The 18,497-nt window shown below is 39.9% G+C and overlaps 2 protein-coding genes across 2 annotated transcripts; both read right to left on the bottom strand.

Moving 5' to 3' along the window:
* Positions 1-498: 498 nt before the first annotated feature.
* On the bottom strand, positions 499-4,695 carry LOC139214038 (uncharacterized). The gene is made up of 5 exons (XM_070844776.1): positions 4,425-4,695; positions 4,006-4,332; positions 2,986-3,051; positions 1,116-1,421; positions 499-1,050 (listed from the first exon to the last, which is right to left on the bottom strand). Exons 1-5 carry the CDS (start codon positions 4,693-4,695, stop codon positions 776-778), a joined length of 1,245 nt encoding a protein of 414 aa, XP_070700877.1. The 3' UTR covers positions 499-775.
* A 6,446-nt stretch (positions 4,696-11,141) lies between these two features.
* LOC139214037 (uncharacterized) lies at positions 11,142-15,774 on the bottom strand. Its single transcript, XM_070844775.1, has 6 exons — positions 15,763-15,774; positions 14,431-14,683; positions 14,012-14,338; positions 13,547-13,612; positions 11,651-11,956; positions 11,142-11,570 (listed from the first exon to the last, which is right to left on the bottom strand). The coding sequence occupies exons 1-6, from the start codon at positions 15,772-15,774 to the stop codon at positions 11,299-11,301; spliced, it is 1,236 nt and encodes a 411-aa protein (XP_070700876.1). The 3' UTR covers positions 11,142-11,298.
* Between the last annotated feature and the right edge of the window lie 2,723 nt (positions 15,775-18,497).

The raw sequence follows: 18,497 nt of genomic DNA, 5'->3' as shown, positions 1-18,497 counted from the left end.
GAAACAATAAACACACCCATCATTTTGCCAACATTCAACCCTAAACCTGACTGATGAAGCCTCCATGTCATCATGTTTTAGCAGTTGCAGCTTCACAGCAGCTCGCTCTGCTGGTCGTTCATACGTGTGAACAACAGCGTCATCAGCGTAGAGTCGAACATCCAAACTGACACAGTTATAAAAGGGGTCAGTTCTGGACCTGGTGACACACCCTCACCTACTGACTTGTATATAACAGCTATATGTTTGTGTCAGCTTATCTTTGTGTGGATTTGTTGTCCTTGTTTAGCTGTGTGCTCATATTTAGATCTTCCTGCACATTTGTCCTTGGCACTGAGTCAAGTTACTTCTCAGTCTCAACACACACAGCCAATGAAATTATTCCTGATTATTTGTTATGAAACCAAACCGAAAATCATAAAAACACAGATGTTTATTTTGAAAACCCTTCAACACTCTCCATAATATATTTAAAAGAAACAGAAGGAAAGCAGAAATACTATAAATGATGAAACATCTACCAGACAGCTAATGATTTAGCTTCATTTTCTGAAAACTGAAAACAGTAATTATATGATTACAGTAGTATTTACTGATTGTTCCTCTGTGTAACTGTATATACATATATATATGTGTGTGTGTGTTTATTATTTTTATATGTATGTACAGTTACAAAGAGGAAATTCTGTAAATACTGTACAGACTATTCTAAGTGTATAGTATGTATATGTGTATATATGAGATTTTAAAGTGAGAAAAGAGGAGCAGAAAACAGTCAGTCAGCATTTGTGCAGTTGGTGGACGGTCTCTTGTTTCTGCAGATCATCAGCAGACAGAGTCCACAGCAGTACACCAGACTCTTCACTATCAGCACTGTGGACAGCAGCAAGAGCAGCTTCACCCTGCACTGGGACTGGAAAGAGGCTGATGCTGGAGGTGATGGTGGAGGTGATGGTGGAGGTGATGTTGGAGGTGATGTAGGAGGTGATGGTGGAGGACCAGAAACAGAAGAAGAATAAAACAGAAATGTCAGTCCTCTGCTGCTCTGCTCTCTTGAACAACGTCTCCACATGAAGCTGAATCAGTGCTGAACACAGTCACCGAGCCTTCATTACCTTCTCTTATTCTCTCCACTGTTCCCCCCTCGTGCTTCACAGAGCAGTGGTATTTAAATGTGGACAGTGCCTCCCGATCAATCTCTATGATGCTACCGGTGCATCCAGACTCTCTGAGCTTCAGCTGCTCTCCCTCAGCATCTTCCAGCTCCACCGGAGGACAGTTCTCCATTTGTCTTTTCCAGGAGAACTGGACCAGAGGAGGAAACATGCCTGAGGCCACACACAGCAGGGAGCTCTTCCCCTCCTGCTGGGCTCTGGATGTTACTGGGTACAGGCTCACCACGGGCTTCACCACCTGCTCACCTGAAGTTTGACAGCAGCAACAAGCAGCACAGACACACATTCACACGGTCAACAGCAGCTCACAGCACAGCACTGCATTCAGTGTGATCCTGGAAACTACCTGGACTCTGCTCACTAAACTACTCATCAATACAGCACAAAGTTCACTGCATACACTGGATTCACCTTCATGGTGACACACCTGTCATGCACTGTCTTCATATGTTCTATGGGGACAGAAGGAAATCAGGATTTGTTTGAATCTACAAACTTCATTCACTACAACTGCAAATGAATTATTGTTCCTAATAATGTGATATAAGGTCATTATGATTTTCCCCTTAAACAATGGACAATCATTTCCCTATATTATGGTAATGTAATATTAGAATAAAGGACAGGTTCAATACATTTGTCATGTCAATCACTTCAACATGTACAACATATTATATATTTACCACCATAGACTTTACCCCAATCAGGACAAGAACAAAGTGGTGCATCAATCATTTCTCTTTTTAAATGACACTTTTTTAAACTTTTCAATAGAGCAAAATGAACATGATATGTCCTGATTTACGGAGGACACACTCATATAAAAGTGATAATACTGAGTATAATGTGACACAATATAATGATTCAATTTATCCTACAGCGGAAAATACTTTTTCCATGTTGGGGATCATTTACATATTAGAACAAATTACATCTTCAACTGAACATCATTTTGCAGTTGATGATCCTCATTATATTTTTAGAAACATATATTTAAAAAAAACTAATCAATAATCATACAATACATTATTCTAATAACTTTTCTGTAACATTTTTAACTGTTAACACAATTACAATGACATGTTTGGATGTGTTGACATATAAGAGAGATCAATCCCTGAGACTAGATTAAAATGTAAATAATATAATATAATATAATATAATATAATATAATATAATATAATATAATATAATATAATATAATATAATATAATATAATATAATATAATATAATATAATATAATATTGTCTTGTTTAAATTACAGCAGTATAGAATTCATCATATTTGAGCGTCACATAATATTTATATTTATAGATATTATAATTGTATTAGGATACTAATATATATGCGTGTGCCGTTATGTGTCGTCCTATATTATATCACAAACACAGCACATTATATGAGCTCAGCATTAAAAATATTCATTGATTATTGTAAAAATGCAGTTAGTGACATGGTTAATGAGGCATAATGACGTCTATTCTCTTGTTTTCAACAAACAGAGATGGAGCTGAATTACTGAGAGGATCAAATACTGTATATTTGTAACTACGCCGATATCAGACTCTTAATGTATAAATGAGTTTGATCTCCTGCAGACATAAAGAATGACTCCAGTTGTGCAGTGAGATTTAAAGGTATTTTCAGGAATTATGAACCGTTTGATGTAACAACAGCTGCACGGCTGCAAGATTTCTCTACTAATTATCAAACAACTAACATGTGAAGCCCGAAGCAGCAGAAACTGATTAAAACACATTTGAACTCCTTCAATAGAACAACTGAAGGAAAATGAAGGTTTATTCTTACCTGTTACATACAGTTTAGTTCCAGAGCCAAAGATCAAGTAGACATATCCTCCCACAGTGAAACAGCCTGAAACAAAAACCTGCTGCTGCTGAATGTGTCAGCTGAGCTGAACGAGTCCAAATGATGAAGCAGAGTCATATTTCAGCTCCATGATGTTTCTCTAATGTTCACATCAACACCACTGTCTCTTCTTTCTTGGTCTCTTTAGACACACCAGCAGTGCTGCTCTGTGGGTGCTGATGTCTGTCAGTCCTGCTTTAGTCCACATGGATCGGACCTGGACCAAAGGATGGATGGATGGATGGATGGACATCAAAGTTTGTACACACGTTCTTGGTCCCCAGAGGATCAACTTCATTAACTGACTGTGTTGATTGTGACTTTTTATCATGCAAGTAAAATAAGGAGAGAGGAAGGAATCTGAGATGAAGACATCTGGAGGGAGCTCGGAGTAGAGCCGCTGCTCCTTTGGGTCAAGAGGAGCCCGTTGAGGAGGTTTGGGTATCTGGTCAGGACGCCTCCCAGACGCCTCCTCCTGGAGGTCTTCCAGGCACATCCAACTGGGAGGATGATCCAGAACCTGCTGGAAGGATTGTAGATCTCCTCTGTCCTGAGAACGGCTCTGGATGCCCCAGGGGCAGCTGGACTGCAGTTTAGTGATGTACAGTTATATATAGGATATATACACAAACATGTAGAGAGCACATAGAGACAGAGATGTAAACAGGGACCTTTAGATCAAAGAGGGATGAAGGTAAAGAGCACCAGTGTGCTGTGAGTACAGTGACAGTGATGAGCTTGAGTTCAGCAGCCTTATGGCCTAAATGTTGGGGTTCATCCTCTGGGGACCAGAAACATCCACAGGACATTTATGGAAATGTGGTCCTGATAACCTGCAGCTAGAAGGATGGAGGTGAAATATGTGAAGCTGGGCTGGTTCACTGCTCTCTTCCTGTCACAAACAGTCTGACGGCTGTTCATCTGCTGGTTTTTGTTCAGGCTGCAGGGATCATTTCTCACTGTGGGGAACATAGTTCCAACAGCTGCAGTAGTAGGAGGCTGAATGAGAGACGTTAACTCTCTGGATCTGCAGCTCCCAGCCCTTCTGTTTCTTCACAGCTGAGAAATCATCTTCCTGAGGATGATTGTAACCTGAATAAACTTCACCATTATTCTTATTAATATCCAGAATCAGTGTGAATGTTCCTGTGTCTGTCTTCTGGTACCAGAACACCCACTGGTTGTGACACTGGTCAGTTCCTCCACAGCTGAAGGAGACCTCTTCTCCGACTCTCCTGGTCAATGTTAAATCATCCTGAATCAGCTCTGCTGCCATGGCAACCAGCGCTGTAGAGACACAGACAGGTAGATGGAGGTCAGTGTGACAGTGTCTGCTAAGGCCTGAGTTTGCTGGCTCCTGATTGGCCGGAAACACTCACCTGAACACAGCCAGCACAGAGCAGCAGCCGGGAGGAAAAGCATCTTGTGCGGCGGTGTTTCCTCTGGGGAACCTGGGGAGAAGTGGCGCTCCGATGCAGCCGAGGCCAAACGAGAACGAGCTGCCAGATCAGACGAGGGCCGCGTGGTTTCTAACAGGTCCTCAGACCTCCCATCAGCCCCTGCGGCGGACAGATAAGGACGCTGCTGCTGAGTGACGCTCAGCTGAAGCTGTGCTGTGGTTTTCTGCTGAGTCTGAGGTTTTAGATTCATTTCTTACTGACACTATTTATCTCTGCTTTATTCTCAGTGTTGTTAATGTTTCTTCTAAATGATTCTTCCTTCTCAGACTTGTGTGTTTCTCTGAACTCATTCAGTCAGAAGTTTCTTCTTCTTGATTTCAGTCTGACAGCAGATAAAAACTCTGAGAAACACAAAAAAACCTTCCTGTTCCCACAAACACAGTCAGGTTGGTGGTGAATTCACTAACACACTCTGTTATCTGTTGTTCAGCAGCTGGGATGAAAAGACAAAACTAGGCTTTTGTCCAGAGTGAAATGTTTTCAACCTTGGTGGGGACAAAAGCTGCCTGGATGTCGTTTCATTTTCCTTTTGGTCTTTTCTGTCTTTTAAACGTCTTCTTTCCTCCCAGCGCTTCAGTCTTCAGTCTGTTCCCTGCAGACGGATCTGATCTTTGTTTCTGTCTCATGTTTGTGTTCAAATAGATTTTCTTCATGCTGTAAACTGCAGTGAAACCAAGAAAACACTAATAATCCCACTTCTGCTTCCAGTTGGTTTTAAACAGTAACTCACACAAACGCACTGAAACTTTAAATGTTCTTTCAACACTGATTACTGATCTCATACATTTGATTCTGACAACAGGAGGATTTAGGCCGTAGAATAAAATCATTCCAACAATATTTATATCACAGATTTTGTGTCTAAATAATTATGTACATTATTTTTCTAAATAATATTTCAATCTTTTCTCTGCTGTGGACTGTCTGGGTATAATTTAAAGTGCAGTTCCACATCAAATCAAACTGTTGTAAAAAGTATTCTGTGGTTATTCTAGTTCAGTTTCATTATCATCTATATTTGTTATTGTCTGCAGTTGTTTTTAATTAAAATATTCACATATTAATTCATAGAAAACGTTAAATTATGATTCTAATATTATGAAATAAAGACAAACTGCTGCTAATTTGGAACTGACTGAATATTTATTCATATATATTCAGTTCTTCTTCATCAGTTTTATTGTGTATTGTGAAATATGTCTTCACTTTATTGAATCCTATATAGGAGCTGCTATAAAAGATAAGCTGTACCTGTATCTCCATGTTCAGCTGTTTTCAGGACAGAAACACGTCCTGACTCTCTGTATTCTATAATATCTGATGATATTATAGAACATTTGATATCATACATATGAAATGATGCTGATGTTGTTCCCAGATGTTCTGACACTACAGTCCTCTGTGTAAATCTGTAATTCTCTCCTCATACTACAGTTTATATGTCAGTACTTCTATCTGTTCTGTGCTGCTGCTGCTGCTGCTGCTGCTGCTGTGAAGAATAAAACCTTCACACTGCTTCCCTCTAGTGTCTGCAACAACACACTGTTTCAGACTCCACTAAAGCTGCAGCTGCTTCTGCTCCTACTGTTGGTGCCTTCTTTGTCTTTCTATCATCACTGTTACACCAGGCCTTCCTCTCTGGCACCAGTGCTCATGGAGACCTTTAACGTCTCTCTGGCCCCGTCCGTTATTCCCACGTGCTTCAAACTGTGGACAGCGTCCCCGTCCGGAGGAAAGCTCATCCCACTCTCAGCCACACCAAACCAGCATAAAATACTGCACGTTTCCACCGCTCTCCATCATGTGGATTATAGAAGTTCATGCCTGAGGACAGCCTGCGTAGGCCTGGCTCAGATCTGGAGGCCTGGACGAGTCCCAGCAGAAATGCAGCTCTGTTAAGTTCAGTAGAAAGGCTGGACACACACGTGGACTGTGGAAGCTGAAGGAGACTTTTAAACAGGGTTTTATTGCAGGCGTGTAAACATGGCCGACCAGGAGATTCCACGTGGTGGAAAACAGGCGGCGAGAGGCGGAGGAGCGGGTGGAGGCTGGAGATCTGGGAGTCCTGATGGTGAGTGGAGCAAGCAGGTGATTCAGACCCAGAGTGTGGTGTCTGTGGCTGGTGAGGACAGAAGACCTGGAGCACAGGAGAGCAAAGGTAAGTAACACAGGGACACCAGAGAACTAGCGGGGTTCAGCCGTAGTGTCTGAGAGACCACCGACAAACCAGCAACGAGCGGAGAGCTGAGCCGGTCCATACTGGATGAGCGTCAGGTGTGCAGCTGAGAGCCTTTGTTTGATTGTCTCTTTACATTTGATGTATTGATTGATTATTGTTAGTTCTTTCACAGCGAATCCACTCAGATCACACTCAAAGCTGTTATTTTCACCTTCACCTGAAAGCTTTGCTCATAAAGTACGCTACAATAGTTCAGTCTGTAACAGATTAAAATGTGGATGACCTTTTTTCTCTCAGGCTCCGTGAACACTAAACATTTCTGTTTTAAACGTTTGCTCAGTTTACACCTAAAGGTGACTGTACTTCTGCACTTTGGAGCTCCTAAAACAAAGAGATTTGAAAATGCTGCTGACCTTGATTTAGTTTGAAAACTCTGGGACTGTGTTTTAGTCTGAGCAGATGAAATGGAGACCTCTGAAAGCGATGAGGCAGACACAAACGTTTGCCTCCAGTTTGGGTCTGAAGAGTCATGACGTGTCCTTCCCTTGACTGCCTTCACTCCAGGACAGTCCCACCTTGTCCTCAGTCTAAACAAACAAATCTCTGGTCCTACTTTACACCATTGCTCCTCCGTAGTATTTTCTGCAAATAGCAACCAAATGCAGAGTAGAGAATGTGCTTCTGGTTCACCCTGGCATGTGCATACCTGGTGTACATGAGTGTAATGCTGCTCGTGCTGAAGAGTCACAGGGGGTCGTTTTAACTTGTGAACTGAAGTAATTCAACTGCAGGACATGTTTATATATCCAGTTCTTACAGTCAACAAGGCAGGACATACCAGGGTACATCCGTGGTACAGGGCTCCATCGGGACATATAGTTGGGTGTCATCGACGTCACCATTGAAATCAATGTAATCCACACACAGGATTTGCCTCGGGGGTAACATGTATATAGTGAATAAGAGGGGATCCAGAACAAAGCCCTGTGGGACCCCTGCCGGTAATGGTAGTCAGAGCAGCAGAAGTAGTAAATGCATTGTGTGTGAATGTGTTTGTTTCCCTGCAGCCATTGAAAGGCAGCAGTGTGAAGGATGTGTGGATGTGTTCTCCACAGCTGTAGCAGTGTTTGTATTAATAACAGAAGTTGCATCAGGTGGTGACGCAGTGCTTCATTACAGCCACTAGAGGGGAGCAGCGTCACGGTAATAATCCTGACAGATGTTTTAAAATTGGTAAAACATCTATAGATACATACATAATAACTTTTAGTGAAGTATTAGGCAGTGAAAATGAACTGTACCCACAACCCACCACTGTTATGTAATATATATGTATTGTACTGTATGTGATCTACGTGTCCAGTGCTGACTGACAACAATAAAAACACATGTTGTTGCATTCGGTGGCTCTTTGTACTTAATAGTTCTCAGGGTCGTCTTGCCAGCTTGGAGCGTGGTCAGATAATATCAGGCTTTCTATGAGCTCCCACAACAACTTTCAGTATTTGTAGGACATAATTCGTATTTTATACATAATATTCAATATTTCTAATGATATTATTTCATTTCCTTTGTGTTACCAGCTTTAGTTCCTGTTTTTAATTCAAATGTTGTTTCATTTTGCTTTAATCTCAGTTTGATCGATTCGTAAGCACGTTTTCCAAAATGTGTTTTATAGATACATTTCAGTTTTCTCATTCTTATTTCAATAGTAATGATTATCATGATGACAAGAATATTTCATTGTCATTGTGTATTATTATTATTATTATTCCTCTTGTATGATTAAATGCCTAATTTCAATAGATTAAATAAAACCTATTTATTGTGGATTTTTACCTTCAGAATCTCTATTAGATTTATACTGGTGTTTTCTCAAGAGAAAGTTTAATTGGTCTGCAGAGTACCATCACAAAATATTGAAGGTTGTGTAAAATAATATTCTGAACTGGTCGGGAACACAAATCAAACTGTTACAAAAGTCGGTGGGTCATCTGTCTAACAAAAGATGGCTTGAGTTGCAAAAGTTATTGAGGTGCTTTATTTACAAAAAACAGTGAGGAAAACAGAAAGTTGGACGTCCACAGCAAAACAAAAAAAAACAAAAGTAAAAATACCTGTCACCTGTCTGGTGTACATCCGCCCTCACACTGACTCCTCGTGAGCTTTGGTGGCCAGAGCCTTATGAATGTTAAGCCCCTCCCCCTGGACCAACCAACCGCTGATCAATCAATTATCTTCCCTTTAAACAATCAGCTTCACTGCCAGTTCTTACCTGAATCAAAAATATCACACAATATCCCTACTTATAGGCATCACCACTTCCCAGTCAAAGGCCTTAAATAAACCCCAAAGCTTTGACACAGCTTCATCAGTTAGGTAACATCACCTATAACCCGGTTAGAGATGGTACCTTCCACCATCAGCACACCTGCACCGGACCTCTGTAGCTTCTATATAAGCCAGCACTATATATCAGCTCTGTTTCAGACCCTGAAACATGTGCCGTCCACAATCTGTGACAGAGTCTTCGTCACACAAACTATTCATCATTTATACAGATATTTTCTGCTAAATAACTTATTATATTAATCAACACACAGAATTTACTGTGTTTTCTTGTCCAGTTACATTATTGTTGCTGTAAATAGAAAAACTGTGAAAACATTATTTTTATTTCACATCAGAAAACTCTTTGCTGTGAAAATGTGAACAAGAACAAACCTGATGCTGATTTACTGAGTTTAGCTCCTGCAGCTCCTAATATAATCTATTCTAAAAGAACCCTTTAGGGGTGTTTGTGTGAGGACTTGTTGGCTCTCGTCAGCACCAAGTCTAAACTGTAAAGTTCACCTCTGAGAAAAAGAGAAAAAGCTGCAGAGAGGAAGAAGAGTTCATGGGTGTGAAGAGCAGCAGATATGAATCTGCTCTCAGTGGTTATTAGGACTCATAAAAAACTGTTGACAGAGAATCAACACTTGGTTTCCTGCAGCAGACGGGCTGTGTGGGTTTCTGCTCTGCAGCCTCCTCACCGTCAGCTGCGCTTTTTCACATTAGTAACACCGCGACAGTTACAATCATGGACTCTTGTTAAAGGATCATTCCAGGAACTTCAGTTTGACTTCAGCGCTCAGTACTCACTGTCTCAGCTTTGATCTGTGGTATTAATCAGTGAAAGAAACAGCTCAAGTCAGAACTGACAAGCTGAAATAAAATGTTCAACCTGCTGCAGTCTGCTCTGATCCCACTTCATCACCTCAAACACGTTTTCTTTCATTTTAGCAGTTTCATTGATTATTTAAGAATCCCTTTTAATATAGATGCAAAATCAGTTTTTCTGTTTAATGTGTTTAGTTTGTCCCCATTCTAAGTGTGTTTTCAGGTAGGACTTGAGTGTAAATGTCATATATAACTTCTATATTTCTTTGTGATGTATTTTGTGATTCTGTATATTCTGTGGAACATGAATATTAGTCTAGTCAGTAACTATAACAATCCATTTCGTCTCGATAAAGCTGTAAAAGTTTCATGGCCTATTATTGGATTAGAAACAATAAACACACCCATCATTTTGCCAACATTCAACCCTAAACCTGACTGATGAAGCCTCCATGTCATCATGTTTTAGCAGTTGCAGCTTCACAGCAGCTCGCTCTGCTGGTCGTTCATACGTGTGAACAACAGCGTCATCAGCGTAGAGTCGAACATCCATACTGACACAGTTATAAAAGGGGTCAGTTCTGGACCTGGTGACACACCCTCACCTACTGACTTTTATATAACAGCTATATGTTTGTGTCAGCCTATCTTTGTGTGGATTTGTTGTCCTTGTTTAGCTGTGTGCTCATATTTAGATCTTCCTGCACATTTGTCCTTGGCACTGAGTCAAGTTACTTCTCAGTCTCAACAGACACAGCCAATGAAATTATTCCTGATTATTTGTCATGAAACCAAACCGAAAATCATAAAAACACAGATGTTTATTAAACAGAGACACTGTGATATTTTAGTTCAATGAGATTGTTACACTGAGAGAATTTAAAAACCCTTCAACAGTCTCCATAATATATTTAAAAGAAGCAGAAGGAAAGCAAAAATACTATAAATGATGAAACATCTACCAGACTAATGATTTAGCTTCATTTTCTGAAAACTTAAAATAGTAATTATATATATGAGTCAAGTTACTTCTCAGTCTCAACACACACAGCCAATGAAATTATTCCTGATTATTTGTTATGAAACCAAACCGAAAATCATAAAAACACAGATGTTTATTTTGAAAACCCTTCAACACTCTCCATAATATATTTAAAAGAAACAGAAGGAAAGCAGAAATACTATAAATGATGAAACATCTACCAGACAGCTAATGATTTAGCTTCATTTTCTGAAAACTGAAAACAGTAATTATATGATTACAGTATTATTTACTGATTGTTCCTCTGTGTAACTGTATATACATATATATGTGTGTGTGTGTTTATTATTTTTATATGTATGTACAGTTACAAAGAGGAAATTCTGTAAATACTGTACAGACTATTCTAAGTGTATAGTATGTATATGTGTATATATGAGATTTTAAAGTGAGAAAAGAGGAGCAGAAAACAGTCAGTCAGCATTTGTGGAGTTGGTGGACGGTCTCTTGTTTCTGCAGATCATCAGCAGACAGAGTCCACAGCAGTACACCAGACTCTTCACTATCAGCACTGTGGACAGCAGCAAGAGCAGCTTCACCCTGCACTGGGACTGGAAAGAGGCTGATGCTGGAGGTGATGATGGAGGTGATGTTGGAGGTGATGGTGAAGGTGATGGTGGAGGTGATGGTGGAGGTGATGATGGAGGACCAGAAACAGAAGAAGAATAAAACAGAAATGTCAGTCCTCTGCTGCTCTGCTCTCTTGAACAACGTCTCCACATGAAGCTGAATCAGTGCTGAACACAGTCACCAAGCCTTCATTACCTTCTCTTATTCTCTCCACTGTTCCCCCCTCGTGCTTCACAGAGCAGTGGTATTTAAATGTGGACAGTGCCTCCCGATCAATCTCTATGATTCTACCGGTGCATCCAGACTCTCTGAGCTTCAGCTGCTCTCCCTCAGCATCTTCCAGCTCCACCGGAGGACAGTTCTCCATTTGTCTTTTCCAGGAGAACTGGACCAGAGGAGGAAACATGCCTGAGGCCACACACAGCAGGGAGCTCTTCCCCTCCTGCTGGGCTCTGGATGTTACTGGGTACAGGCTCACCACGGGCTTCACCACCTGCTCACCTGAAGTTTGACAGCAGCAACAAGCAGCACAGACACACATTCACACGGTCAACAGCAGCTCACAGCACAGCACTGCATTCAGTGTGATCCTGGAAACTACCTGGACTCTGCTCACTAAACTACTCATCAATACAGCACAAAGTTCACTGCATACACTGGATTCACCTTCATGGTGACACACCTGTCATGCACTGTCTTCATATGTTCTATGGGGACAGAAGGAAATCAGGATTTGTTTGAATCTACAAACTTCATTCACTACAACTGCAAATGAATTATTGTTCCTAATAATGTGATATAAGGTCATTATGATTTTCCCCTTAAACAATGGACAATCATTTCTCTATATTATGGTAATGTAATATTAGAATAAAGGACAGGTTCAATACATTTGTCATGTCAATCACTTCAACATGTATAACATATTATATATTTACCACCATAGACTTTACCCCAATCAGGACAAGAACAAAGTGGTGCATCAATCATTTCTCTTTTTAAATGACACTTTTTAAATAAACTTTTCAATAGAGCAAAATGAACATGATATGTCCTGATTTACGGAGGACACACTCATATAAAAGTGATAATACTGAGTATAATGTGACACAATATAATGATTCAATTTATCCTACAGCGGAAAATACTTTTTCCATGTTGGGGATCATTTACATATTAGAACAAATTACATCTTCAACTGAACATCATTTTGCAGTTGATGATTCTCATTATATTTTTAGAAACATATATTTAAAAAAAACTAATCAATATTCATACAATACATTATTCTAATAACTTTTCTGTAACATTTTTAACTGTTATACACAATTACAATGACATGTTTGGATGTGTTGACATATAAGAGAGATCAATCCCTGAGACTAGATTAAAATGTAAATAATATAATATAATGAAATGTAATATAATATAATATAATATAATATAATATAATATAATATAATATAATATAATATAATATAATATAATATGATATAATATAATATAATATAATATAATATAATATTGTCTTGTTTAAATTACAGCAGTATAGAATTCATCATATTTGAGCGTCACATAATATTTATATTTATAGATATTATAACTGTATTAGGATACTAATATATATGCGTGTGTGCCGTTATGTGTCGTCCTATATTATATCACAAACACAGCACATTATATGAGCTCAGTATTAAAAATATTCATTGATTATTGTAAAAATGCAGTTAGTGACATGGTTAATGAGGCATAATGACGTCTATTCTCTTGTTTTCAACAAACAGAGATGGAGCTGAATTACTGAGAGGATCAAATACTGTATATTTGTAACTACGCCGATATCAGACTCTTAATGTATAAATGAGTTTGATCTCCTGCAGACATAAAGAATGACTCCAGTTGTGCAGTGAGATTTAAAGGTATTTTCAGGAATTATGAACCGTTTGATGTAACAACAGCTGCACGGCTGCAAGATTTCTCTACTAATTATCAAACAACTAACATGTGAAGCCCAAAGCAGCAGAAACTGATTAAAACACATTTGAACTCCTTCAATAGAACAACTGAAGGAAAATGAAGGTTTATTCTTACCTGTTACATACAGTTTAGTTCCAGAGCCAAAGATCCAGTAGCCATATCTTCCCACAGTGAAACAGCCTGAAACAAAAACCTGCTGCTGCTGAATGTGTCAGCTGAGCTGAACGAGTCCAAATGATGAAGCAGAGTCATATTTCAGCTCCATGATGTTTCTCTAATGTTCACATCAACACCACTGTCTCTTCTTTCTTTGTCTCTTTAGACACACCAGCAGTGCTGCTCTGTGGGTGCTGATGTCTGTCAGTCCTGCTTTAGTCCACATGGATCGGACCTGGACCAAAGGATGGATGGATGGATGGATGGATGGACATCAAAGTTTGTACACACGTTCTTGGTCCCCAGAGGATCAACTTCATTAACTGACTGTGTTGATTCTGAACTTTTTATCTTCCTGTCACAAACAGTCTGACGGCTGTTCATCTGCTGGTTTTTGTTCAGGCTGCAGGGATCATTTCTCACTGTGGGGAACATCCTTCCCACAGCTGCAGTAGTAGGAGGCTGAATGAGAGACGTTAACTCTCTGGATCTGCAGCTCCCAGCCGTTCTGTTTCTTCACAGCTGAGAAATCATCTTTCTGAGGATGATTGTAACCTGAATAAACTTCACCATTATTCTTATTAATATCCAGAATCAGTGTGAATGTTCCTGTGTCTGTCTTCTGGTACCAGTACACCCACTGGTTGTGACACTGGTCAGTTCCTCCACAGCTGAAGGAGACCTCTTCTCCGACTCTCCTGGTCAATGTTAAATCATCCTGAATCAGCTCTGCTGCCATGGCAACCAGCGCTGTAGAGACACAGACAGGTAGATGGAGGTCAGTGTGACAGTGTCTGCTAAGGCCTGAGTTTGCTGGCTCCTGATTGGCCGGAAACACTCACCTGAACACAGCCAGCACAGAGCAGCAGCCGGGAGGAAAAGCATCTGGTGCGGCGGTGTTTCCTCTGGGGAACCTGGGGAGAAGTGGCGCTCCGATGCAGCCGAGGCCAAACGAGGACGAGCTGCCAGATCAGACGAGGGCCGCGTGGTTTCTAACAGGTCCTCAGACCTCCCATCAGCCCCTGCGGCGGACAGATAAGGACGCTGCTGCTGAGTGACGCTCAGCTGAAGCTGTGCTGTGGTTTTCTGCTGAGTCTGAGGTTTTAGATTAATTTCTTACTGACACTATTTATCTCTGCTTTATTCTCAGTGTTGTTAATGTTTCTTCTAAATGATTCTTCCTTCTCAGACTTGTGTGTTTCTCTGAACTCATTCAGTCAGAAGTTTCTTCTTCTTGATTTCAGTCTGACAGCAGATAAAAACTCTGAGAAACACAAAAAAACCTTCCTGTTCCCACAAACACAGTCAGGTTGGTGGTGAATTCACTAACACACTCTGTTATCTGTTGTTCAGCAGCTGGGATGAAAAGACAAAACTAGGCTTTTGTCCAGAGTGAAATGTTTTCAACCTTGGTGGGGACAAAAGCTGCCTGGATGTCGTTTCATTTTCCTTTTGGTCTTTTCTGTCTTTTAAACGTCTTCTTTCCTCCCAGCGCTTCAGTCTTCAGTCTGTTCCCTGCAGACGGATCTGATCTTTGTTTCTGTCTCATGTTTGTGTTCAAATAGATTTTCTTCATGCTGTAAACTGCAGTGAAACCAAGAAAACACTAATAATCCCACTTCTGCTTCCAGTTGGTTTTAAACAGTAACTCACACAAACGCTCTGAAACTTTAAATGTTCTTTCAACACTGATTACTGATCTCATACATTTGATTCTGACAACAGGAGGATTTAGGCCGTAGAATAAAATCATTCCAACAATATTTATATCACAGATTTTGTGTCTAAATAATTATGTACATTATTTTTCTAAATAATATTTCAATCTTTTCTCTGCTGTGGACTGTCTGGGTATAATTTAAAGTGCAGTTCCACATCAAATCAAACTGTTGTAAAAAGTATTCTGTGGTTATTCTAGTTCAGTTTCATTATCATCTATATTTGTTATTGTCTGCAGTTGTTTTTAATTAAAATATTCACATATTAATTCATAGAAAACGTTAAATTATGATTCTAATATTATGAAATAAAGACAAACTGCTGCTAATTTGGAAATGACTGAATATTTATTCATATATATTCAGTTCTTCTTCATCAGTTTTATTGTGTGTTGTGAAATATGTCTTCACTTTATTGAATCCTATATAGGAGCTGCTATAAAAGATAAGCTGTACCTGTATCTCCATGTTCAGCTGTTTTCAGGACAGAAACACGTCCTGACTCTCTGTATTCTATAATATCTGATGATATTATAGAACATTTGATATCATACATATGAAATGATGCTGATGTTGTTCCCAGATGTTCTGACACTACAGTCCTCTGTGTAAATCTGTAATTCTCTCCTCATACTACAGTTTATATGTCAGTACTTCTATCTGTTCTGTGCTGCTGCTGCTGCTGCTGCTGCTGCTGTGAAGAATAAAACCTTCACACTGCTTCCCTCTAGTGTCTGCAACAACACACTGTTTCAGACTCCACTAAAGCTGCAGCTGCTTCTGCTCCTACTGTTGGTGCTTCCACTGCTTACTTGAAGGAGCTGATGGTGGACTTTGGGAGGAAGCAGGACAGGAAATACTATCCAATCAGGATCATGAGGACTCTGGTGGACAAGGTGCACAGATGCAGGTACCTTGGTGTCTGATCATGATTCTCTTGCGTTGAAAACATGGCAAAGAAAACCTTCATTATACATTGTTATGTGCAAGATTATGTATGACAATAAAAAAGGTTTGACTTAATATCACAAATATAAGAAATAAAACAGTGTGTATGTGTGTATTCTCTCAGTTCTCTGATTAACATAGAGCATAACAGCATTCTGTGAAGCATGAATTAGGAAGCCTGCATCAGCCATTGAGAAGAAAGACTAACTTTTCTCTCCTAAAGGCCTTTTTTTTTGCCAATTTCTTTAATTTGCTGATCAAAAAAAGTGTGAAATTCTTGACAGTCAAATTTTCAGATATCACACAGGTGCCAAGAATTACTGTTATATGATCAAACTGGTGTTTGCTACTTCAAAACCAGCACCTCAGTTTTATCAGAATTTAGGAAATTATGTGACATCCAGCAGAAAAGCAGGCCTCTAAGTTAATTTATTTTGGAAAGATCATCTGCCTTTACGGGCACAAACAGCAGAGTATCATCAGCATAGTAGTGGATATTAATTCCATGATAATTTGCCCGTGAGGTGAAATAAAAAATGGGAAAAGCAGAGGGCCAAGAACAGAGCCCTGAGCTACTCCACGTGTCAAAAGCTGCACTGAGATCCAGCAATAGAAGCAGGTAATTTTACAACAAAGGGTTGCCCAAAGAGATGAAATCTGTTGTCACATACTGAATATGCAGATAGTGAAATTTAGTGTAGAGCAGGATCAAATACAAAATAAATTAAAGGCAATATATAAAGTTATTTACATATACCATCATGTATATACATATACACGCCCATATACATTCAGAGAATAACTCTGTCATGCATTCTTTTTCATCGTCACATTAAAAGGTCGACATCGGTGCTCTGTTTGCCCATCAGGAGCAGTAGCTTGATACGGGTTTCTGTGAAGTTGTGGGCACAAACAGTCTCTGATTCCTGAGACTTCCTGAGTCCCATTTCATCCGTTCCACCTTCCCAAGACCGGATATTAGTCTGTGGAGCAGCTTTAGAGTCCAAGCTGAGGTAGCTTAGCTCTAATTCTGTCATTTTGCATGTTTTGGGAGCAGAGATGTAAATAAAGAGACCAGAAGGCAATTAATGGGTTATACGTCTTCTGCAGGTCTGTGTTTTCCTTTGTTAAATGTTCTCTGCTCAGTCATCCTACCCCACACACCTTTTGATTTTGTCCACCAGGTGTCGCTGTTTATCCTTTTGTTTTTCACGGTTTCAACGAGATTTATTGTTATAATTTTGGTTTATGTTATGACAAAAAGAATACCTCCTCCCACAGTGCTGTTTTGCATTTCTGAGGGGACCAGAGGGCAATCAAGGGGTTGTATGTCTTCTGCAGGAGCCTTTGCTTGACTTGAAATCGTGAAAGTTTCCATGATCATTTGTGTGTCAGTGTCAGAATATCAACCCCCACACCTTCATCTCACCATCTCCTCAGCCTGACTTATCAGGCCTGACACACAAAACTTCTGCTTTTCTCTGAATCATTCCACCGATGCAGATCAAAAAGCGTATTGAGAGTGAACTTCCCACTGTGCTCAGGTTTAACACTGCCTCTTTAAACGCCTCAAGAAGCACGTTTTGGCCAGAACTCATTCATTCACAAATTATCACAGAATTTCACAATCATGGAGTGCCGATATTTTATATCCAGAAGGTCAAAGGGCGACTTCACTCCACTGTGATGTGATATTGTTCTGCTGAGGCACTTCCCTAGCTGTTATTCAGCGTTGAAACAAAGATCAGATCCGTCTGCAGGGAACAGACTGAAGACTGAAGCGCTGGGAGGAAAGAAGACGTTTAAAAGACAGAAAAGACCAAAAGGAAAATGAAACGACATCCAGGCAGCTTTTGTCCCCACCAAGGTTGAAAACATTTCACTCTGGACAAAAGCCTAGTTTTGTCTTTTCATCCCAGCTGCTGAACAACAGATAACAGAGTGTGTTAGTGAATTCACCACCAACCTGACTGTGTTTGTGGGAACAGGAAGGTTTTTTTGTGTTTCTCAGAGTTTTTATCTGCTGTCAGACTGAAATCAAGAAGAAGAAACTTCTGACTGAATGAGTTCAGAGAAACACACAAGTCTGAGAAGGAAGAATCATTTAGAAGAAACATTAACAACACTGAGAATAAAGCAGAGATAAATAGTGTCAGTAAGAAATGAATCTAAAACCTCAGACTCAGCAGAAAACCACAGCACAGCTTCAGCTGAGCGTCACTCAGCAGCAGCGTCCTTATCTG

This window comes from Pempheris klunzingeri, chromosome 15 (genome assembly GCF_042242105.1).
Source record: "Pempheris klunzingeri isolate RE-2024b chromosome 15, fPemKlu1.hap1, whole genome shotgun sequence".
Lineage (NCBI taxonomy): Eukaryota > Metazoa > Chordata > Actinopteri > Acropomatiformes > Pempheridae > Pempheris > Pempheris klunzingeri.
Note: the sequence above shows the minus strand (reverse complement) of the source record. Positions and strands in the feature narration are given on the sequence as shown.

Bases quoted from the DNA above. Each gene is read 5' to 3' on its own strand.
- LOC139214038 (XM_070844776.1), bottom strand. From the start codon at position 4,695: ATGAATCTAAAACCTCAGACTCAGCAGAAAACCACAGCACAGCTTCAG. The intron at 3,052-4,005 runs GTGAGAAATGAT...TTTTTGTTTCAG, and splicing joins TTGGAACTATGTTCCCCACA to GCTGTTTCACTGTGGGAGGA. The intron at 1,051-1,115 runs GTAATGAAGGCT...GTTGTTCAAGAG, and splicing joins AGTGGAGAGAATAAGAGAAG to AGCAGAGCAGCAGAGGACTG.
- LOC139214037 (XM_070844775.1), bottom strand. The intron at 13,613-14,011 runs GTGAGAAATGAT...TTTTTGTTTCAG, and splicing joins TGGGAAGGATGTTCCCCACA to GCTGTTTCACTGTGGGAAGA. The intron at 11,957-13,546 runs GTAAGAATAAAC...GTCAAACTTCAG, and splicing joins AACTAAACTGTATGTAACAG to GTGAGCAGGTGGTGAAGCCC.